General features: G+C 40.3%; 1 protein-coding gene across 3 annotated transcripts in view; it reads left to right on the top strand.

Moving 5' to 3' along the window:
• Positions 1 to 24,271, top strand: part of fam149a (family with sequence similarity 149 member A) — a 47,945-nt gene that overhangs the window by 3,050 nt on the left and 20,624 nt on the right. Inside the window, exon 1 of one of the 3 annotated variants that reach the window (XM_002934403.5) lies at positions 21,331 to 21,905. The exons of the other annotated variants lie outside the window; for them this stretch is intronic. Coding sequence (XP_002934449.3) covers positions 21,784 to 21,905 — 122 coding nt within the window. The 5' untranslated portion in view covers positions 21,331 to 21,783. Of the gene's footprint in view, positions 1 to 21,330; positions 21,906 to 24,271 lie in introns of those variants that run through there. 3 annotated transcript variants of the gene reach the window in all.

Raw genomic sequence — 24,271 nt, 5'->3', positions numbered from 1 at the left:
ATTTATATAATTTGGAATAACTGTGTGCACATAGTGGTAACGTGTTTACACAGCTTCATGGCTATTGTTGAACATTGCTAATTAAACAGGCACAATATAGAGCTGTACATGAGGTTTTCATGAAATCGGTCCTTGAACTGAAGCAGTAATATGATTACCCCTTTAGGCAAATGCCACACGGGGCTGATTCTTGGCCTGCAGATAAACACAGGCCGAGAATTGGCCCCTAGGCTGAGATCAGCCTTTCCTTGTGCTGCAACCAGACCTATTGTGTCGGCCCCAGTGCAGGCACACAGATAGATTGCCTCCAAAACGCATACTCACGCATTTCAGTGCCAAAATCCACTCCATATGCCCCTCAGGCCAATGCAATAGCTTCAAATGTAGGCACAGGGAAAGGCGGATTCCAGAGTAGTTAAGCACAGGCTGAGAATCAGCCCCATAGAGCATTAGCCTTTAAGTGTTATATATTCTGTTTCTTGACTGTCACAGGAAGTCAAGGGCCTATGTCCTTAGCTGCTTTTCCTGCAGGGTAATTATATAAGTTGTACAATGAACTTGGGAGGATCCATTAATATTATTCATTTTATAAAGCATAAGTACTGCATACAATTATTGTTAATCTGTGAACATTCGTTATTGGATGTATGGATCTGTGGTTAATCCCATTTAAATTGATAGCAGCAGTGTTGGAGCAGTGTTGGAGGCACAGCTTGTATTTCTGTTGAATATGTGACTGCTTTTAAATGTGCTTTATTTCCCCTTCTATGGAAGTTTCTATGGAGTAAATAATTTGATTTTATATTATGGGTTTATAATAACATAAGAAAAACAGCATATAAACCTTCTATGTCAAGCTGCTGGCTAAATATTCTATTGTAACAGAAATAATAAAAACCGTATAAGATACGTATGGCTTATGCCATTGTTTGTCCTGCATGCCAATGATTGGGTAATACTGTGGGCCTACAGAGATGTACTGGGAATAAACTTCACCAACACAGTAATGCGTTCCTTGTCCGATGGGATTTTATAACCTGCACAATAGGTATAGGCATGCTTTTTTGTCAGTTAGCAGTCCTGCGGGTCCTTGGAAAGGCCCCATACATGGGCCAGACTTGACCTAGAAAGGCCAAATCAGCAGCTTTTATCAGCCTGTGACACAAAAGAGTTTAAAAAAGAAGTAAACATAGCAAGAACGGGTTCAAAAAGATAGAAAAAGTAGGCTTTGTATTATTCCAACACGACAGCACATGTATGTCCACAAGTGCACTGAGCAAAGAACAGTTTTGAGCATTGCGATGTTTTTTCCCCCGCAATGCAACATTTTTCCACAAATTTACAAAATAAATGTGACTGCACATGCGCAAATTGGGGCAGTTGCGCCAAATATTTTCAAAGACTGATGTCAAATCCGGCGTTCACCATGCAAGTGATGTGTGAACCTATTCTTTTGGAGCAAATAAACTGCAGCAATTAATACAGGGCACTGAGGGAACACTGGTCCAGAAGTAACGGTAGCTCCATGGCTCCCCCCTGCTTTAGTATATGCAACAACACTTAAGTTGCAAAGTAAGGCAGGAAGGACTGAGCATCACTGAGCGTAAATACTGGGAAGTGCGAGGATCATATTTTTGCACTAGTACCTTTAATGAAAGTGGTTTTATGCACAACTAACTTTGGGGGAAGTACGGGGCCTTTGTGGACATACATAAGCCCTACAGAGAATATTTCCTTTTGTACTCAAGTCCTACAATGGAAAACTTCTTATTGTAGCCTGTTTTAAAATCAACACACACAAACACATTCTAAATAACAGGGTATAAGTATATACCATACACATATTTACAGTATACTGCAACCTGACCCTTCTTATATTGCAGAGCACTCCTGGAGCGTCCATGTAAAATATGTATTATTCTCTTGCACATGAAAAATGAGGTGCTTTTCTCCTACCTATACAGCTTCCTCAGTCACAAACAAAGAGTGTCATTTAACACTCTATAAATCTGTATCCAAGGGTAAAGGTGGCCACACACATGGCGATTTTCGATCGATGGTCGCACAAAAGATCGTTCCCACACTCCACAGAAGTTCAGGGCTGAATCGTCAGATATGGAGGTAGAAACAGTAGGATTTCTACCTCCTTCTGCCGATTCAGCCCTGAAGGTAGATTTTGCTCAGGCGCCTTCAATGGTGCCTGATCAAAATCTTTTAACCGATCAGCCCAATCAGCGAGTCGACATACACGCACTGAATATCGTACAAACGAGGTTTCATACAATTTTGTCGGTGAAAATGTAAATCGCCGGTGGGATGGCATACGCGGCGGCAATCGCGGAAGTTTCCTCCCAAGGCAACTTCCGCAATTTCACTGAAATTGCGCCACCGCGTATGCCATCCTGGTGGGATGGCATTTCGGGGAGATTAGTCGCCTGCGAACAGGGAGATTTGTTGCGGGCGACTAATCCCCCCCCCCCCCCCCGTGTGCCAGAGCCCTAAGAGTTAGGGCTTCTGGCAAATCAGGAGGCCAGGGGACAATACCAGATGAAAATTTTCTGCAGGTGAGCACTGTCAAATATTCTTTTTAACTTTTAAGCATATGCAGTTTCTTCCAGCAGTGTGTTACCCTTTCTAATGCACAAGTGTTGGTCAAAATAAACAGACTATTAGGTTACCAATAGCTAGAATAGTGCAATTCTAATTTTGAGAGTATGCATCTTGGAGAATATACTCAAATACTATATCAGCTTAAATTCAAGATGTAGCACAAATGTGGGGGATACATATATTGAATAAATTATTGCTGCATACTAGGGATAGCCAGTTAAGGGTAAACCAGCAGATTGTAAATGCCACTCCTATACAGAGGACATTTTGCAGCTCCCATTGTTACAATTCTTGTAGAAATACCTTGTTAGTGCTAAGAAATCCTTCCTAGAAACAGGATGGAACTTTTCAAGCTTTATCATTGTTTTAGCTTTGTTTTTACTGCTCCCAGATCATTAGTTACAGTGAAAACAAGTAACTGAGGTAAAGATATGCAGTTCTTTTGTCCTACTGGCAGAGACTGGCAGTTTCTCTTTATTCATAGGCATTTTGCTAGGGAAGGGAGATATATAGTGTGTAGCCTGCAACATCTTGGCTGTTTTTATTAGCCTTCAGTAGCGTAAGCAGTCTACCCACAGCAACCCCGAGCTGTGCATTTCTCCTTAAATTGACTTTCTAACCCTCCTGGAAATCAATGGCGTGTATAATAATTGCAAAGGCTTTTATATAACATATTTGAAATTTGAATGTACTTTTTATCCAAAGTGATTTTTCTTGGGGATTTAAAAAAATATAAGGTTTCAGAGACATATTTAAAAAAAATGTCTTGCTGCAGGGCAGGATAATTTAATCTACGACACAATTCAGAAACAAGGAAACAAGAATTTCAAAGTATGAAGGCTCTGATGCCCAACTTGCAGCCTGAAATTAAGAGGAAAAATCTCATATATTACACTAGATAGTAGTATGTTCTGGAGAGCATGATATTAAACAGGGATCCATAACCTGTTTTACCTATGAGCCACATTCAAATATAAAAAAATTTGGAGAGCAACACAAGAATTCCTGGGGCTGGCATGTTTGGCAGTACACATGGTTTTGATACAACCAAAACTTGCCTCCAAGCCAGGAATTCAAAAATTCCTGCCTTGACTCCACTGGGAGCAACATCCAATGTGATGGGGAGCAACATGTTGCTTATGAGCCACTGGTTGGTGATCACTGGTATAAAAAATGCTGGCAGTACATGAAGGAAAATGCTAAAAATTCCCCTAAAAAGATTCTAGATGACTATGCCATTGATTGATGTATGTACATGTATATCTGGAATATTTGCTCTGATGATAATCAATTTTCTGGAGATTCCCCTACATAAAACATCTTTGGACTCCCATGGCATGAAATAACAATACAGTTTTTACATGCTTTGATGCTTTTTGAAATACCATTCAAGTTCAGTGATTTCCCACTTTTATTCCGCTAAAAACAAAGAAAGGCTATACGGTAATTATCAGACAAAATGAATACAGGTGTATACACTCAGCAATATTGTGCTCTCCTCACATAAGCTTACAATCCAGAGGAGATAGCTACACCTTTTTGGGAAAACTAATTACTTCAAGCAACTTTGTTGTTTAACGATGGCAGATCTCCTTTCATTCCCTGGAAAAAGGCCTACGTGGTATGTAACTGGAAAGACGACTGTAGATACTTTCACAGCAAAGTGTTTCTGTGAGATCTAAACAGGTGACCTGTCGATCCCCTGCTGAGAATCTGAGAGTGAAAGAGATATGATCCAGGAATATACTTAAGTCTTGGCGATTGTCAAGTCTGTAGTGTTCAATATTTAATTTTGCTTCTTCAAAATGGAAGAGCTAATTAAAAAAATGTTAGCGGATAGGTGTAGGCTTTCTTCGTCCGGAATGGTATCTTATTGCTTCTTCAATGTCTTTGGCTTTTCTGAAATAACAATACAGGTATTTACAGTATAAATAAAATATTCACATGGCGGAGAGCATACAAAGAGAAAATTAGTACAAGCTAATGACCTGCTAAAAATAGCACTGAAACTAAAACTTACTAAAGTTGTTACTTTAATAAGGGCAGGTATTTTCAAATTAAAATTTATGATGATGAGGTTGTAGGCAGTATTGATTGCTTTATTAGGGTATTACAACAGATAGCTGGGAAATTAAACATCTTATAGAAGAATAAGAAGTTAAACTAAATAATAAAGCAAGTGATGTAGTCTCAGTCCCTTACCATTTTCTTGAAGGTAAAAACATCTTGCTCTTCGACCATCACATATGGTACAGCTATGGTAACTCTTATCTGGAAGGCCAATATCCAGACAGCTCAGAATTACAGAAAGCCCAGCTCCCATTTCTCAATTTTTAAGCAAATAATGGCTGATTTTAATGTCTGATTAATTTTCTTTTTTATCCATAATAAAACAGTACCTTGCACTAACTGCATGAATCTATATTGGTAGTTAAACAACCCTATTGGGTTCATTTCAAGGATGCACCGAATCCACTATTTTGGGATTCGTCCAAATCCTGAATCATTTGTGATGAGATTTGAGTGAATACTGAACTGGATCCTAATTTGCATATGCAAATGAGAACAAGGAACCGCTTGCGCAGCGTGCAGTGAAAAATCTTTGAATTCTGTGTTTATGTGACAAAAAGTCATCTGATTTTAAGCATTCAGTTCGGCCAGGAGTGTGGAATCCTGGATTTGGTGCATCCCAAGTCTATTTAATGTTAAAGTAATTTTTATGAACCAAATCCTTATATGGAAAACCAAACAATCCATGTAACACATCCCATACTGTATATGGTCTTTGTGAAAAACATCATTTTTAAAAAAAACTTTGACTGTATTTTAGTACAGGTATAGGACCTGTTATTCAGAATGCTTGGGACCTGAGGTTTTCTGGATAAGGGATTTTTCTGTCATTTGAATCTGCTAAAAATCATTTAAGTATTAAATAAACTCAGCGGGATTGTTTAGTGTCCAATAAAACAAAAAATCATGTAAAAAAAATTTGAATTATTTGCTTACAATATACTCTTTGGGAGATGGCCTTCCCATAATTCAGAGCTTTCTAGATAATGGGTTACCTGTATTATTTTTTTCCCATTTGAACATTATTTCTGCCTTCGGATATTCTACTAGTTTTCTAGGTGGTTTCAAAATGGCAGCAATTGTTGTCTTATACGGTGACATAATGCCAGTGGTTGATTGTAATGACGTGCTTACCGTGACACAAAGAGCAACTTGTAGCCAGCTACTTGTCACAGCTACAAAATAGACAACACTGAGGTGTGTTTTAGCAAAGACAATTCTCAGTATTGGCTGTGGCAGGGTATATTCTTGTGTTCAGTAGCAGTGACAAGTATCTGTCTACAAGTAGCTCCGTGTGTCATTGCCCTTACTAACATGCAATGCACAAATGAATTCTCAGTCAGAACACAAACATGACTTTATTTCTGTTTAGGATGAAAGAAGAATTAAGTAAATATGTACCTCTGACAAACTGAAGGCTTAGCCACAGATATGGGTCTTTGACTACCATTCTTAATTTGGCCATACACATTCAGATTTTAGTCTTCTTCCAACGTAGGTGTGGATATTAATCGTACATTTAAATGCAACGATCTAAAACTAACATTCAGACTGAAATTGTAGGATAAGGGCTGTGACACACGGGGAGATTAGTCGCACCGCAACAAATCTCTGTTGTCGCGGGTGACTAATCTCCCTGCAATGCCATCCCACCGACTAGAATGTAAATCGCCAGTGGGATGGCATACACGGTGCCAGGATTTGCCATAGTCTCCTCTCAAGACAACTTCGACAAATCGCGGCGCCGCATATGCTATCCCACCGGCGATTTACATTCTGGCCGGTGGGATAGCATTGCGGGGAGATTAGTTGCCCGCAACAATGGAGATTTGTTGCGCCTTGACTAATCTCTCCATGTACCCCTGCCCTAAAGGGATGATGTTTTGAACATGAAATAGTTGGCAGACATCAATCGTACCAAAGTGACTTCCTGGAAATGCATTGTTGGCCCCCAAGGATATATTTAGATACACAATTCATGTGCAGATGGTACCTTTATCCAACCAACATTTCTAACCAGTCCGATGACTAAACGACCCATTGCCATGTATGAAAATTATCAGGATGACTTTTTGTGGTTGTTTGTTACCCTAGGATTTAAATATACACGTGTCTGAGAACAGGCAAGGTCATTTGCAACTGAGTCAGTATGACCGAATCACCTTTCCTTAACAGACGGTAAACAGAGGTCCTGACCTGTTTATGCCCTTAAGGCCTAGAATCAGACAGCACTGATATAATACCTGATGCACAAGCATGAACAATAGTGGAGGTGTAAACCTCAGGTTCTAATTATATGATGTCTGCAATAAATGCAGTATGTCAACATAAAATGCTTTAGGTCAAAAGGTAGACAATTTGCGATTGGTTTTCGTTTTTTTTATCTTTTGTGGTTTTTTCAGACATTTAGCTTTTTGTTCAAATGCTCTTCAGTTTGGAATTTCAGCAGCTGATTGCTTATGTCTTGTTTACCTTAGCAACCAAGCAGTTTAAATGAAAGACTGGAATATGAATATGAAAAGGCCTAAATTAATAGATTATGAATAAAAAGTAAAATAATACAATTGTAAGCTCACAGAGCAATTGATTTTTGGCTGCCAGGGTCAGTGACCTCCATTTGAAAGCTGAAAAGATGTAGAAGGTAAAGTCAAATAATACAAAAACTATAAAAAAAATAATGAGACCAGTTGCAAAGTTGCTAGAAATGGGATAACATACTTAAAGGAGATTTCAAGCTTAACTAAAGAAATAGGCTAGAAATGTTGTACATTATGTTTTGGGCATCTGTACCTCAGCTCTTTAGCAGGGAATATCTGTGCCTTCACAGATGCCCCAGTCGCTCCCCTGCTACTTTTCTGCTGATTCCCTGCACATGCTCTGTGCTGCTGGCACTTACCTGAGCTTAGAGACCCACTCACAATACTGTATACTGTATATATAAAATATAAATGTAACAGTTTAAGGCTGAGAAGTAATTAATTCAGATTCACATTACATGGGAGCTCTAAAACCAGTGCAATTAGCATAAGAATTTAATAGATTTAAACAGATCTGTGGCATCAGTTTATATGACCAACCAGCCTCATTTTCTGCTTGATAATTTGCAATAACCCCTAAACTTAGCTGCTAAACAGCCGCTCAGAGCCCACTGAACATGTACACTGTCCTGGACAATTCTAACAGAATCTAAGATGGGGAGCTCATGTGATGACTGTAAAGACCTATATCATTACTACTATAGAGATGCTGAAACATTTGGCTAGTGCAGTCAGTATATTGTAAAAAATATGGCATTTCTAGCCATATTTAGGGTTTAGTTCTTCTTTAAAGTTAACTTAAAGGTGAACCACCGTAATATATAAGAATAGGGCAATAGATAGTAAAGTGTGTGAGCAGTTAAAGATTGTTCTATTATAGATACTGAACTGCACAAATACATGTTATGTACTACTAATTGTCTAATAAGAATCCTAGCATGGTGGTGTTGTGCAACTGACAGGGAAGATGCTTATGAGTTAATCAATTTGTTTAAAAGTAAAGGGACCCCCGGCAAACTGTTTGACTTTAATGGGTGGCTTGAATTTAAAAAATTCTAATGGCTTATGTGTTTTATGATGAACAGATCTTTGAAAGATCTCCCCTTGGTCTAGAACAGGGGTCCCCAAACTTTTTTAGTTGTGAGTAAAATTTAACTATAAACAGTTGAGGAGCAACACTAGCATTAAAAAAGTTCCTAGGGGGTCACCAATAAGGGCTGTGATCGGTTATTTGGTAGCCCAATGTGGACTGGCAGCCTACATGAGGCTCTGTTGGGCAGTACAAAACTTTATGCCTCCAAAATTTGCATCCAATTCAGAAATTCAAAACTAAGCACCTGCTTTGAAGCCACTGGGAGCAGCAGCAAAAGTGTTGGTGAGCAACATATTGCTCCTGAGCCACTATTTGGGGACCACTGGTCTAGAACATCATCAAAATACTGCTTCAGTGATCAAACCTAAGGGCAGTGGCAGACGGGGAGATTAGTCACCGAAGTTTCCCCTCATGTAACTTCAGGCACTGTCACTGCCCTAAGAGAAGGAGTATTTGAATTCTGTTTAGGGCAGTGGCAACGAAGATTTGCACGGGGTGACTAATCTCTCCGTCTGCCACTGCCCTTAGGCTTTTTCACTCTCTTGTGCATTTGTTGGCCCTGGAATTTTAAAGAAAGAAGAGGGGAAGAAGAGGATTTCTTGCATGTACCCCATGCACTTTCCTGCTAACAGGAGCTCCAGCTCTGGGTATTAGGTAAGTTATTACAATCACTGAGGGGGGTGTTAAACTTTCCTTCTTCTTTAACAATAATACATAGTTTAGAGACGTCTTAAACTGGCCCTATAATACTTGCTTAGTTTGTCTTTCTCTGTCTTAGCAACTCCTTTCAACCTCTAGCATAACAATAAGAAAAAGTACATAGGGATTAATGATAGGGCTAACGAGTGTGCATTCCATTTCTAAGCCGGTTTCACCTTTGCAGGTACATTTGGCTCTGTGCACATTCCATCACTGTTCTCTGCATTTCATTCAGTTGTTTATCTGCCAATTTTAAAGGACCAGTAGCACTAGGAAATAAAAATGCCCTAAAAGCAAGGTGTGCAAAATATTTAGGGACCGATTCATTAATGGTCAATAAAACGAATGCTATTTTTATAATGCGTTTTATCACTTCTTATTTTTTGCAACTTAACGCTCGATTCACTAAAAGGACACGTGTCACAATTAAGAAGCGATGTTCTTTGCGTTATTTAACTCGTGATGAGCGTTTTTCTTGCGTTATTTTCCACCGCGTGCATTATTTTGCACTGCGCATGATATATTTTGGCGATTGCTATATTAGCGCACGATATTACACACGTACCGATTACTTTCGGAAAACTACTGTTCTGAAAATTACCATATTCCTGAAAACTGGAGGCTGCATCACTCTAGGGCCAACACAGACTTGAAAAAAATCCCACTGCAAAGTCCATATTGTGTTGCCAAAAGTAATAAGTACAGCCTGCCCCAAGTAGGTGTTACAGACTACTGCAATATTTAGCACAGACTATTGCGATATTTAGAGCGTTTAACGCTTTATATGTGTTTGTGAATCATGCGTTAGTACTATTTCTATTCACTAATTAACACAATGCAATAGAAATAACAGCGTTTTTTGCGCATGCGATATGCGTCTTAATGCTTTTATTGCATGCTTTTTAACGCAAAAAAGCATGCGATAAGCATTATCAACCTTTAGTGAATCGGCCCCTTAGTATTTTATAAAGTTCTGTTGTTGTTCTTACACATAATTGTCACATACTTGTCTTTGGCTATGGGTCATTTTGCAGTTTCATTTAATAACATTCAGATTTTTGTGGTTTTATATTTTTTTTTTAAACCACAACTAAACTCTTTTCTACAAATTAGTTTTTATTTGCTTATGTTGAGCATGAAATTGGAAAAATGGAACTTTGTCATTTATGTGTGAATTGGAGCCTGCAGCCAATTAGCAAACAGGGCAAAAGAGATTTTGCAATCAGTCTGATAAAAATAAAGGGACATCTTAATAACCACTACATAAATAGCGCTTCCTCTTTTGTACTTACATACCATCAGCATCTCTTATTAATCAAGGCCAGAAAGCGTTGCAAAATACTTTCTCCTGTATACATCCATATAAGCAACTAAACTAAATTTAAACGTCTGGCTAAACAAACTGGAAATGATGCAATTTCTTTTTTACATTTACAATGTACATTATAATGTATTGCTTGAAATTACCAATGGACTTTGTAAATTAAATGACAAATCTGAGAAAAGCATTGATAGCATAAAGTGTAGCACATAAAATAAAAGTTAAAATGGCAGAACATAAATGTATTGTTGGTCTACGCTACCAGACTCATTCATGGTCACAGTTATGATTTCCTTTTGGCTGACACCTTTATATAAATAACAATTGAATGTTGTGAATGAAGATTTGTTCTGCTGAGCAGTTGGCAAGTATTACACAAGCATGCAATCTTTTGTTCTTGTTCCATTGTACAGCGCCTCTATTATACTAATAGGTCATCGTGCTTTATGCAGTCCAATAGGAAGAAGCTAGCCAATGTTGTAGTTTAAAGCTTCAACAAACATTTTTATCTTGTTCCCTTGGAGAGAATCTACATAGAGCCCTCTACACTGCCAGCTTTGTTTATTTATATATAATATCTCCTATATATCTTCTACTATTTTGCAACACTTGAGTTAGAAAAACGCCCTAATAAATCCCATACAAGGACACACCTAGCAGCCCATGATTGCATACCCTTAACACACATACAAACAAGTAGCAGAGTTTATCTCTTATTTGAAAACAACACAACTTTTTGCAGGTTGTGCGAAGGAATGAGGAATTAACAAGGGGAAGTTGCAGAGACAGACATGCAAACTCAGTGGAAACCTATGAATAAAGCAGCAGCTCACAAGAGACAATTTAGCTGGATTTGCTTGTATATTTTGTTTATTTTCCTGTTAAGATAATATTTAATCTATGTAAAGGTCTATGTAAAACTGCCCCTGCATGCCCAGATTCAGTTGGGCACTTTAGACAGTTTCGATAATACTGCCCGATTATCTTAGCATGTAAGGCGAGTTCTGTGGCTATTCAGATTGATAAACCTATGATCCTGGTGGTTGAGGATTATTGTGAGTGGATCTTCTCTCGATATGGCCACCTAAGGTGGGCGATATCAGGCTAATTCGATCGTTTGGCCCAAGGGAATTAAACAGGTGACATAGGCGCCGTCCGATGCGGTCCCCAATCTAACAGAAAAATCAAACCTGCCTGAATGAGATATGCCTAGTTTTAGGCCAGATCTCGGTTGGGTAGGCCCATCGAGGGTACCCATACATGGGCAGATAAGCTACTGAATTGGTCTGAAATACCCAAATAGGCAGCTAAAATCTGTATGGCCACCTTAAGGCTCCTCTTTACTTCCTGCTGTTACAATTGTTATTGTACCGTATATACTTGAGTATAAGCTCTGAGTTTTTCAGCACCCAAAATGTGCTGAAAAATTAACCCTCGTCTTATACCTGAGTCCCTCCAGCTAGCGCCCTCTGCTACCTGATTCCTGCTCCCGCTGCACGTCACTCCTTCTTGACTCCTTGCTCCGCCCCCGGCGTCACACTCTCCCTGCATGTCAATCCCGGCCTTGCAGAGCTACAGAGTACATTTGATCGTTGGGATCTATGGACATCTTGTAACATGAGTGCATTATTTGTATAAATACTGAAAAAGTAAGTTTCATACTTTTATCAGCTAGGTTACTCCATTTCAAATACAGAGCTTTGATTTCTAAGAACCCAGGGCAAAGAATTAAAAGACAGCAATTATTTTTTCAAGTGATTTGATCATGCATAGAAAATTATGTTGAATAAATGTCTTTCTTTATAAACTAATAATATACATATTTGTATAGAATTACATCACATATTGCCAATGTCACTATGCAGAGGTGCTGATAGTGAAGGTTCATTTAGGTTTGCTATTTTGCACGGCCTACATAGAGTGCATAATCATGTCCACTGTGCATAACAAACATATGGTCTCTTTTGAATCCCTCAGCATTTCTATTGATGGTCTCCAGAAGATGGGCCTGGACATATGTGAAGTGAAGCTCTACTTAACCCATACACAAAGTGATCTGGTCACTACAGATTGTCTCATGGGGCAGACTTTAGTGACTTCTGCTGTATTTGTTCAGTAAGATTGATAGATCCTAATTTTATTGGTATTTATTTTGATTATTGAAACTTAGCAGAAGCTGCTGCATTTCCAACCCTAGGCTTCTACTCGCAACAGGTTCTTCCAGTTTTCTTAGGTAAAATTAGATACCTCGGCTTATATTCGGATCGAATCATTTATTTATTTGAAAACATTCAATAAACCTAATAGGATTGTTTTGTTTCCAGTTAGGATTAATTATATCTTAGTTGGTATCAAGTACAAGGTACTGTATTATTATTACTACGAAAAGGAAATTATTTCTAAAAATGTGAATTACTTGCTTAAAGGAGAACAACACCCTCCCCGGCTTTAAAAGCCCCCTTAACTGGCCTGCCTCGACCCCCCTCACCTCTCCCTTATCGCATAGTCTCTGACCCAACCTAAAAGAGCAGAGTAGCGCAGCTGCGTATCTGGGCAACATCTTGCCTTCCTGAAGAACGTTCGCTTGCAGGGAAGATGTAGCCCAGGTAGAGTTTAATTATGGCTCTGGTATATTATATGCACGTCACATAATTCTGAATCATGCACATACCAGTACAGATATTGGACCCCTTATCCGGAAACCCATTATCCAGAAAGTTCCGAATTATGGAAAGGCCATCTCCCATAGACTCCATTGTAATCAAATAATTCACATTTTTAAAAATGGTTTCCCTTTTCTCTGTAATTATAAAACAGTACCTTGTACTTGATCCCAACTAAGATATAATCAATCCTTATTGGAGGAAAATCCTATTGGGTTTAATTACAGTTTAAATAATATTTTTCGTAGGTAGGAGATCCGAATTACGGAAAAGACCCCTTATCCAGAAAACCCCAGGTCCCGAGCATTCTGGATAATGGGCCCCTTACCTGAACTAGAAATCAAGTGCTACAATTATTGCCCCCTCAATTGCTATGGCAATAGCAGACTGGTGATGCACATGGGATGCAACTCTCTGGTACTTTCTCTCTGATACAGTCATTTTCTTTCTATAGCATTTATTTCCCTATATTCAGCATCTTTGTGGCTGCTACAACCAAGCAAGGACAATTGTGTTAACAGCTCGGTGAGCAAGCACTGATTCCCTAGGGCTCCAGCAACCTTTACACAGGATAAATGTCATAAAAGTTCTAACATTGCATCAGCTTTAGAAACCATTTACTGTAGATATTTGTTTTCAACAAATGACTAGTGGATGCTACCTACCAATCTACTGGGTTAGATCTAGTACTTTGGAAATTCTACAACAATATTGCCTTACCTGTCTAAGCAGGTGCACTGCATGTAAGGCAGCTGGCTGGTATAAATGCGGATACTAGCATAACTATAAGTTAAGATTGTTGTACAATAATTTGTGTGTGTATGGTGTAAAATAGTAAGTTGGGTTGAAAAAAGACATACGTCCATCACGTTCAACCATAATGCCTATATATAACCTGCCTAACTACTAGTTGATCCAGAGGAAGGCAAAAAACCCCATCTGAAGCCTCTCTAATTTGCTGCAGAGGGGAAAAAATTCCTTCCTGACTCCAAGATGGCAATTGGAAAAGTCCCTGGATCAACTTGTACTAAGAGTTATCTCCCATAACCCTGTATTCCCTCACTTGTACTGAGAGCTATCTCCCTTACCCCTGTATTCCCTCACTTGTACTGAGAGCTATCTCCCATAACCCTGTATTCCCTCACTTGTACTGAGAGCTATCTCCCATACCCCTGTACTCCCTCACTTGTACTGAGAGCTATCTCCCATACCCCTGTATTCCCTCACTTGTACTGAGAGCTATCTCCCATACCCCTGTATTCCCTCACTTGTACTAGGAGCTATCTCCCATACCCCTGTATTCCCTCACTTGTACTGAGAGCTATCTCCCATACCCCTGTATTACCTCACTTGTACTGAGAGCTATCTCCCATACCCCTGTATTCCCTCACTTGTACTAGGAGCTATCTCCCATAACCCTGTATTCCCTCACTTGTACTGAGAGCTATCTCCCATACCCCTGTATTACCTCACTTGTACTGAGAGCTATCTCCCATACCCCTGTATTCCCTCACTTGTACTGAGAGCTATCTCCCATACCCCTGTATTCCCTCACTTGTACTGAGAGCTATCCCCCCTACCCCTGTATTCCCTCACTTGTACTGAGAGCTATCCCCCCTACCCCTGTATTCCCTCACTTGTACTGAGAGCTATCTCCCATAACCCTGTATTCCCTCACTTGTACTGAGAGCTATCCCCCCTACCCCTGTATTCCCTCACTTGTACTGAGAGCTATCCCCCCTACCCCTGTATTCCCTCACTTGTACTGAGAGCTATCTCCCATAACCCTGTATTCCCTCACTTGTACTGAGAGCTATCTCCCTTACCCCTGTATTCCCTTACTTGTACTGAGAGCTATCTCCCATACCCCTGTATTCCCTCACTTGTACTGAGAGCTATCCCCCCTACCCCTGTATTCCCTCACTTGTACTGAGAGCTATCCCCCCTACCCCTGTATTCCCTCACTTGTACTGAGAGCTATCTCCCATAACCCTGTATTCCCTCACTTGTACTGAGAGCTATCCCCCCTACCCCTGTATTCCCTCACTTGTACTGAGAGCTATCCCCCCTACCCCTGTATTCCCTCACTTGTACTGAGAGCTATCTCCCCTACCCCTGTACTCCCTCACTTGTACTGAGAGCTATCTCCCATACCCCTGTACTCCCTCACTTGTACTGAGAGCTATCTCCCATACCCCTGTACTCCCTCACTTGTACTAGGAGCTATCTCCCATACCCCTGTACTCCCTCACTTGTACTAAGAGCTATCTCCCATAACCCTGTATTCCCTCACTTGCTAAGAATCCATCCAGCCCCTTCTTAAAGTTATATAATGTATCAGCCAGCACGACTGATTCGGGGAGGGAATTCCAGAACTTCACAGCTCTCACAGTAAAAAATCCTTTCCGAATATTTAAATGGAACCTCCCTTCTTCTAAACGGAATGGGTGCCCTCGTGTCCGTTGGAAGGACCTACTTGTAAATAAAACATTAGAAAGGTTATTATATGATCTCCTTATATATTTATACATAGTTATCATGTCACCTCTTAAGCGCCTCTTCTCCAGTGTAAACAGACCCAACTTGGCCAGTCTTTCTTCATAACTGAGACTATGTTGAACCAATTTTGTACACATTTATTGCATTGGTCATCAGCCCCACCAAGCCCTCTGTACTCTTTGTAACCCAGCTACTGCATGTCGGCAGTTTTATCAGAAGCAATCAACAGGTTAGAATGTTCTTGCCTTGGGCAGTGTTTTTCCATGCTCAAGCAGTGACACCTACTGTCCTAATCTGTGAATTTATTTTAAATTGCATATTGTCCAACAGTAATGTTGTTATTATAACACTTATTATATATAACAGGCCCTATAAATTAAAAAGCCTCATATATATAAATTAAAAATGCTCACATATACATATATAGAAAGATATATATACCATTGTATGTATTTAAAAAATTGCTCACACCAGTGAGCTGGGTTGCCACCTGAATGGTTTTCATAACAGCTGTCTGGGTAAAAACCGCCTGTTCGGATTTCCAAATTAAAAAAATAAGGGCAGGAATGTCACTGAATGAAGTAGCAATCATTGATCACTGTATCATAGCCCCACCCCCTGAATTCAGAAGCACACCCAGCCTGCATCATTGCCCCAGTGGCAATCCTAATTGGTACAATTATACAACACAACACATTTGGTCCCTGCGGAAAAGTGATGTGCAGATTGACTAAAAGTCGACCCTCACCTGCCTGCTCCCAGTCCGAACCCTACCTGATCTGGCAAGTCCCACCTATTTATAGACTCACGCCGACCCACCCATCTCTGATACTACTGTGGGCCCCAACCAGTGGCAGGTGATTATTTTTGAATTGAATTCACAAATAAGGTTGCCACCTGGCTGGCAATGTACCAGCCTGGTTGGTAAAAATAATACTCAATGCCAATTTATTAATATTCTTTCAGAAAATTCACAAAGCAAACTATGAAAATTTACATTGTCTAACCGAGGGATCCCCAACCTTTATACCTGTGAACCACATTCAAATGGAAAAAGTGTTGGGAGCAAAACAAGCATGGAGAAAGTTACTGGGGGGTGCCAATAGGAGCTATAATTGGTTACTTTGTAGCCCCTATGTGGACTGGCAGCCTATAGAAGGCTCTGTTTGGCATTATGCCAGGTTTTTAATGCAACCAAAACTTGCCTCCAAGCCAGGAAATCAAAAATAGGAACCTGCTTTGAGGCCACTGGGAGCAACATCCAAGGGACTGGGGAGCAACATGTTGCTCATGGGCCACTGGTTGGGGATCACTGATCTAACCCGTGAATTTAAAGGTTTTATGGGATTCTCAAAGTTATAGTTAAACAACAGTTTGATTTGCAGGTTGGATATTTTGAACCTAAGCAGAAGAACTTTGCAGTATAATTATTTTTTTAGCACTTTGGTCTATCCCCAAGTCCTTTACATTTGTAAGCAGGGCTGCTTTCAGAAATCACAGGCCCTATACACTCAGTTGGTCACACCCATAACACCAAGCATAGCCCATGATCTATACTGAGAGCATGATTCACTTATATTTACCATATGTAGATATGTTATTGAACCTTTTTTTAATATAGTTTTGATTTTTATGCCTCTTCTGATTTTGGTAGAACATTTCCTCAGGTACTAAGGACTTTACTTTACATTACTTTACATTACTTTTATCATGAGCCCTACTCATATTAGTAATATAATATTGTCACTTACAGGAGTGTTCTACACTAGTCCTTGGCAGCAGAAGCATTCATTATAGTTTTAAGATGGCCATATATGGAGCAGTATGGTAGCTACCTTATCCCAGATAGTCTTAACTTAAAGTCTTGTTGCTAGTGCCTCCCATCCATCTCCTGCGGTGCATCATCATCATCAACGTGAAACAGAAAGGAAGAGAGAGGCTGTGCCTCCTTTCTACTTCATTAATGGGTTGTCCTGAGACATTTGGCCATTCTTCTGTTTGATACAGTTGAACACAATCTTTTGTTTAGTTCATGGGACAAATGTCCAGATCAGAAATGAAACAAAAATAAAATAAAATTCACTGTAAAATATTACATTTTCCCTTTAAAAGCATCCAGCTGAATCATGGCATTTAATGGGTATATATTATTTGTTTGCCAAACAAAAACTGATGACACCAACTGCACAGAGAAAATAAATCAATATTTGTGTTCACATCCGCGGTATTCCCTTTAGGCGTTCTACAGGACATTATGCCAATTAGCTGGATCCGTAATTATGTTCTCTTGACACTTTATTTATTTTTAATGATGGTGGAATAATTAGGGCTGTTTGCAGAACCACAAGGCAGCTTATCAGGCTGCCTCTCTATATGATTCCCTGCAGGACCCATCATAGGTTTAGCCTTGGTTCTCTGCATTAAAGGAAATATAATCAGTTTCTACGCTGCTGATATAATTAATTTAAAACAGCAGCGCCACCTGCTGACTGGTTATAGTCAGAACCTGCATTACAAGGCTTTCTTCTTCTCACTAGCTTAATATTCTGCCAACTGTATACAGTTATTGTAAATGGAGAAATAAGTGGCACTGTTATTTCAAATTCATTATATCAGAAAAAAATTTAGTAAACTCCCAGAGCAGTCTGGGAAATTTTACATGAAATTATTTTGATGGTTTACATTTTTTTTAAAAAAAGCCAGTTAAAAATAGAATATTTTGTACTGCTGAGATAATCAATATAATGTTAAAATCCCTGTTTTAATGCAATTTGATCACATTAAAGATGATCCCACCAATACACAAAACCAGATTAGAGACCATGCTGGAGCTTAAAGAGACCTGTATGGGGCTGCAAGTGGATCCACATATGTGGCTAACTAGCACAATATTCAACCAATCAGGCTGCTGCTTTTATATAAAAAAAAAAAAAGTATAACCCTAAAATCTACCTGAATCCACCTGGTTAGGCAGACACACTGGATATTGGCTAGAACTGTGAAGACTCACATTTCTTGGCTGATATCTGCCACGTCTGCCTGCACCCGGGGTGCCTCAGGGTGCAGGCACAGCTAAAGGGAAAATCAGCCCCATGTGGCGTAAGCCTTAATAAGGGCCAAACTTTATAATCTGGAGTGGATTCTACTAAATGCAATTTGCAAAGGTTTGCTAAAAGGTGTTTAGGTTTTTGGGCATTGTCTGACATTAACCCTACAATTAAAGCCAGTGCACATAATGCTGACTGCTAGTGTAGAGCCTCCTTCTTATAAGGCTCCTAAAACCAAGCACAGTCTGGAGAACAAATTCTCACTATGCTTTTTTTACTGAATAATGAAGAACTGTGAACCCATAAATGTGCACAGGTTACTGGTATGTTGGATGGGGTATGGATAAATCCAGGTCCAGTAGGGGGAAAGGAATATATGATCATTACAGAAGGAGCTTCCATTTGTAAGGGAAATCAGGCTGGAGCCCTGTCAGAGGGGGAACCTGGCAGATGCAACAATCCTAGATTTGGATGTCCAAAAATAGAGAGATCTTAGAGGATATAGGTGGGGGTTGGGCCTGATCACTGACATGTTTGAACGTAGCAAGGCAGCTGGGTTGGATCATGATGTCCTCTGTTTTTGGGGAGACCAAAATGGTATAGAGGCCTGTGGTAGTTTTTTAATAGGCAAAACCAATATGCAAACTGAACTTGTTTTTGCACACTGGGTTGGAGGTGGCAGTTCATTGTATAAAATTGTGGGAGAAAGAAGCCAGAAATTGGGATAATCCTATTTCTTAAATTCATATACTTTTAACAGCCCCTTAAAGGACAAGGAAAGCCTAAGTCACTTGGGGGTGCCAAAATGTTAGGCACCCCCAAGTGATTTAAATCGCCTATCTTTTACCCCAGGCTGGTGCCCGTTAGGAGAGAACAGCACCAGCCCGGGGTACCTGCAGCGAGCGCTTCCTTCTTCCGCGTTGGTGCGCTGCACATTAGAGTGAAAAGACGAACTTAAACAAGAAAGTCGGCTTTTCACTCTAATGCGCATTCGGCGGGCCAGGGATTTCGAAGAAATGCGGAAGAAGGAAGCGCTCGCTGCAGGTACGGTGTGGTTTTCTCCTAACAGGGGCACCAGCCCGGGGTACAAGGTAAGCAATTTAAGTGACTTGGGGGTGCTTAACATTTTAGCACCCCCCAGTGACTTAGCCTTTCCTTCTCCTTTAAGAGACAATGATACTATCCAGAGAAAATAGAAAACAATGTGTAAACATTCAGTACAATACAGAGACACAAAGCTGTGTGAGGCAGAGAGTTCGGCAGCGTGGTGCGCACAATATCCCCTATATAGCGCAAAATTCCACCTATATAACGCACAATATCCCCTATATAGCGCACAATACCCCCTACATGGTGCACAATTCCACCTATATGGCACACAATTCCACCTATATGGCGCACAATACTCCCTTATATAGCGCACAATACCCCCTACATGGTGCACAATTCCACCTATATGGCACACAATTCCACCTATATGGCGCACAATACTCCCTTATGTAGCGCACAATACCCCCTACATGGTGCACAATTCCACCTATATGGCGCACAATACTCCCCATATAGCGCACAATACTCCCTATATTGTGCACAATATCCCCTATATGGCGCACAATTCCACCTATATGGCGCACAATACTCCCTTATATAGCGCACAATACCCCCTACATTGTGCACAATTCCACCTATATGGCGCACAATACCGCCCATATAGCGCACAATACCCCCTATATAGCGCACAATATCCCCTATATGGCGCACAATTCCACCTATATAGCGCACAATATCCCCTATATAGCCCACAATACCCCCTATATGGCGCACAATTCGACCTATATGGCGCACAATACTCCCTTATATAGCGCACAATACCCCCTACATGGTGCACAATTCCACCTATATGGCGCACAATACTCCCCATATAGTGCACAATACTCCCTATATTGTGCACAATATCCCCTATATGGCGCACAATATCCCCTATATGGCGCACAATTCCACCTATATGGCGCACAATACTCCCTTATATAGCGCACAATACCCCCTACATTGTGCACAATTCCACCTATATGGCGCACAATACCGCCCATATAGCGCACAATACCCCCTATATAGCGCACAATATCCCCTATATGGCGCACAATACCGCCCATATAGCGCACAATACCCCCTATATAGCGCACAATACCCCCTATATGGCGCACAATTCGACCTATATGGCGCACAATACTCCCTTATATAGCGCACAATACCCCCTACATGGTGCACAATACCCCCCATATAGCGCTCAATACTCCCTATATTGTGCACAATTCCCCCTATATGGGGCACAATACCCCCTATATGGCACACAATTCCCCCTATATGGCGCACAATTCCCCCTATATGGCGCACAATACCCCCTATATAGCGCACAATACCCCCTATATGGCGCACAATTCCCCCTATATGGTGCACAATACTGCCCTATATGGCGCACAATACCCCCTATATATCGCACAATACCCCCTATATGGCGCACAATTCCCCCTATATGGCGCACAATTCCCCCTATATGGTGCACAATACTGCCCTATATGGCGCACAATTCCCCCTATATGGTGCACAATACTGCCCTATATGGCGCACAATACCCCCTATATGGCGCACAATTCCCCCTATATGGTGCACAATACTGCCCTATATGGCGCACAATTCCCCCTATATAGCGCACAATACCCCCTATATATATAGCAGAAATGAGCGCGTCTCAGAACGAGGGTGGGATTAACGGCTAAAAATAGAACCTCAGCCAGCCCAATGCATCTCCCCCTATTTCTGGCCTGTTACTAAATATAAAACGCCATGCAGTGTATTGCTCTCTGGCCGTATTATCCGGCAGGTACCGAGCTCACTGCTTTGGTTTGTGGATAAAGCGCGTATCCAATTCGGTTCCTGCCAAACCCTTCACCTCTCCGCACTCCCATTCAGACCACCGCCCATTCCGTTAAGGGCGGGCAGGGCAGGCTGAATTAACCTGTTGTGGGAGAGAGAAGATTAGCTTTCCCTCCTGACAGGCAGCACAGATGGCTGAACCCCGACGCCTTTGCTGAATGCTGTGCGGACAGTGAGTGGCTGTGATCTAAGGAGGAATGTGCGCTCCCTGCTGCTGCTGCTGCTGCTGCTGTGTGAGGAGGAAAATGAACCGTGGCTGCTGGAAACCAAATCCTTTCCATTGTGACTGCATTCTAACCTGCTGCCACCCATGCCTATAGCTGCACATCCCTACACTGCTTGGAGACTGAAGCACAGATCTCTGCAACAGCAGCAGCGACAGCAACATCACACTCTTATCTCAGACACACATGCAGACCTTGTGATCATTGGGTAAGTGCTATCAGCCTCTAATCCCAACCCAGGAGGGACCCTGCTCCCTGTGTGCCATGCTGTCTGTGTGTGTGCCATGCTGTCTGTGTGTGTGCCATGCTGTCTGTGTGTGTGCCATGCTGTCTGTCTGTGTGCCATTGCTGTCTGTGTGTGCCAGAGCTGGGTTTGGACCTTTGTGTTTGCTTTTAAATGGAACTTTTTATTACATACTTCACTGTACACAGATGATGTGTGACTGTCTGCACACAAAATCAACCCCTTGGATTTGATTTAAGTTCACTGATAGCTTACACCAGCTGTGTTTTGTTTCATATATATAGATTTTCGTATATATTCATTTGGGTGTGGAATCTCTGATACATTTGATAAGGTAAACTGGAATATCATTTATAGACTGCAGTGAAATAGTGCCCCCTATTCCAATTCATAAGTGACCCATATTCAAATTATGTAGCACAATGGGTACTTGGATTTACCAAACAATAACCTTTTTACCTGTATCATGTCTGAGATATGTTAGAAGCTTTGTTTTATGCAGCATGGAGGCCATTTGATACATTATCAGGCTAATGTCAATAAACCATTACGGATCTGATCTCTAAGTGACAATTTATGTGTCAGTAATACATGACTTAGGGGGTGATTTCAAGATATTTGAGTTTTCTAGTTTTATTCAAGTTTGTAAACTCGAAAATTCAAGGTATTTCAGTTTTTCATTCGAATGAGTTTACCACATTAATAAATAAGTGAGCATTTGATATGCGAGTTTATTCAATTTAGAGAAACAAACTCGAATTCCCAAACTCGAAAATTGATAAATAAGCCCATTAGTGTATGATGTACTTTTAGTCATTGAAATTTGTATCTTGGGTGTGAATACCCTATGGTCCAGTTTAACCCTTTGTTATATGTTGAAAAATTCTGTAAGTTGTTGTCCAAAAGCATGTAGAAACCAAAGGTTATAAAACACAGCCCTAGAGCCAATAATAGTGATGGCACCTCAGGGTGGGTCACAGTAGTTTATTAAGGTGGACTTACTGAAGTTGGGCAGATTTGGGGCAAATGCTTATTTGAATTTAGGATAGTATTGCAGGGTGACAGATTTAACACTTATATAGATTATATACATATATAGATTTGAAAAAATAAACCTGATAAAGACATGGAGCTAATTTACATATAGAAGTTAACAGCAACAACCAATCAGCAATTAGTTTTGGAAAATTGAAGTAAAGATTTTATTGGTTGTTATTGATAACTGAACTGTTGCACCTCAACACCTGTAATAGTAATAAGCCTCAATGTTCCCCCTGGTTTCTTGCAGGCTGAGAGTGCAAAAATTCTCTCTTGTGCACACTTTGTGCTCACACTTGTGGAAGCTAAGGCAAAGGCAGGCTATTGGATTTATTATATTCAGTTTAATTTATTGTGTGTGCTGGCCCTATAACTTGTAGCACTGATAAGTTCATAAAAACTAGAAATTAAGCACAAACAGGGTATCTCAGGCGCTAACAGAAGTGGTAAACAAAGGTGTGGTACAAAACTGCTGCTTAAACGATTACATCAATGATCTTATTCTTCATATGAGCTCATTAAAATTACATCACAAATGAATATTGCCTTACATTCTGGAGACGTTATTTAATCCGACTTTATTGTAGAGACAATAGTGGAACATCTGGACGCCTTAAGCCCTTCCATGTCTCACCTTTGTTGATACTGAGTTGTTTATAGCTTTCTAATTAATAGCAGAATCTAGCCTCCATTAATTCTTTAAATATTTAAACCCCTTGAAACCAATAGTATTCTTATCGGCAACCCCTGGCGCCCGTCTGTGTTGCACTTCAGAAGTTGGAATATTTTATGTGAACTCCAAAGTCCAACTCTCTAACTAGCAACAACATCTTTCAGCTTAGACTTTATTTAGTGAAATATTTGGTTTTTTTTTTTTTTTTTACATATTTACTCCTGTTCCTTATAAATAGTACCTAGTGATGTAATCATTTATAATCAGTGCTTAGTGATGTAATTTGTGTTACATGCACTTGACTCTCTGCAAAAAAATATAAAAAATAATCACAATAGGACTCATTTACTAGTGCAAGTGCTGTGTGTGATGTACAATTGTGTATGCAAGCCACCATGTCTTTTTACCCACAATACAATGTTCCCTCCCATAACTGCAGCATAATTGCAGGTGCAAGGGGGAGCTGTGCTTGATGCATTATGTCCACTGATGTTCAAGAAAGATATAACTTGCCCTTTACTTTAAAATATAATGATATTAAAGTTCCATGATGTGTGTGGGTGTGAGGGCATCATTAATTTACAGTCATTAATTCATTTCCCTGTATCTTACTGTAAGG

The sequence above is a fragment of the Xenopus tropicalis genome, chromosome 1 (assembly GCF_000004195.4).
Source record: "Xenopus tropicalis strain Nigerian chromosome 1, UCB_Xtro_10.0, whole genome shotgun sequence".
Taxonomy (NCBI): Eukaryota; Metazoa; Chordata; class Amphibia; order Anura; family Pipidae; genus Xenopus; species Xenopus tropicalis.
The sequence above is the reverse complement of the archived record's forward strand: the minus strand, read 5'-3'. Positions and strand labels throughout refer to the sequence as shown.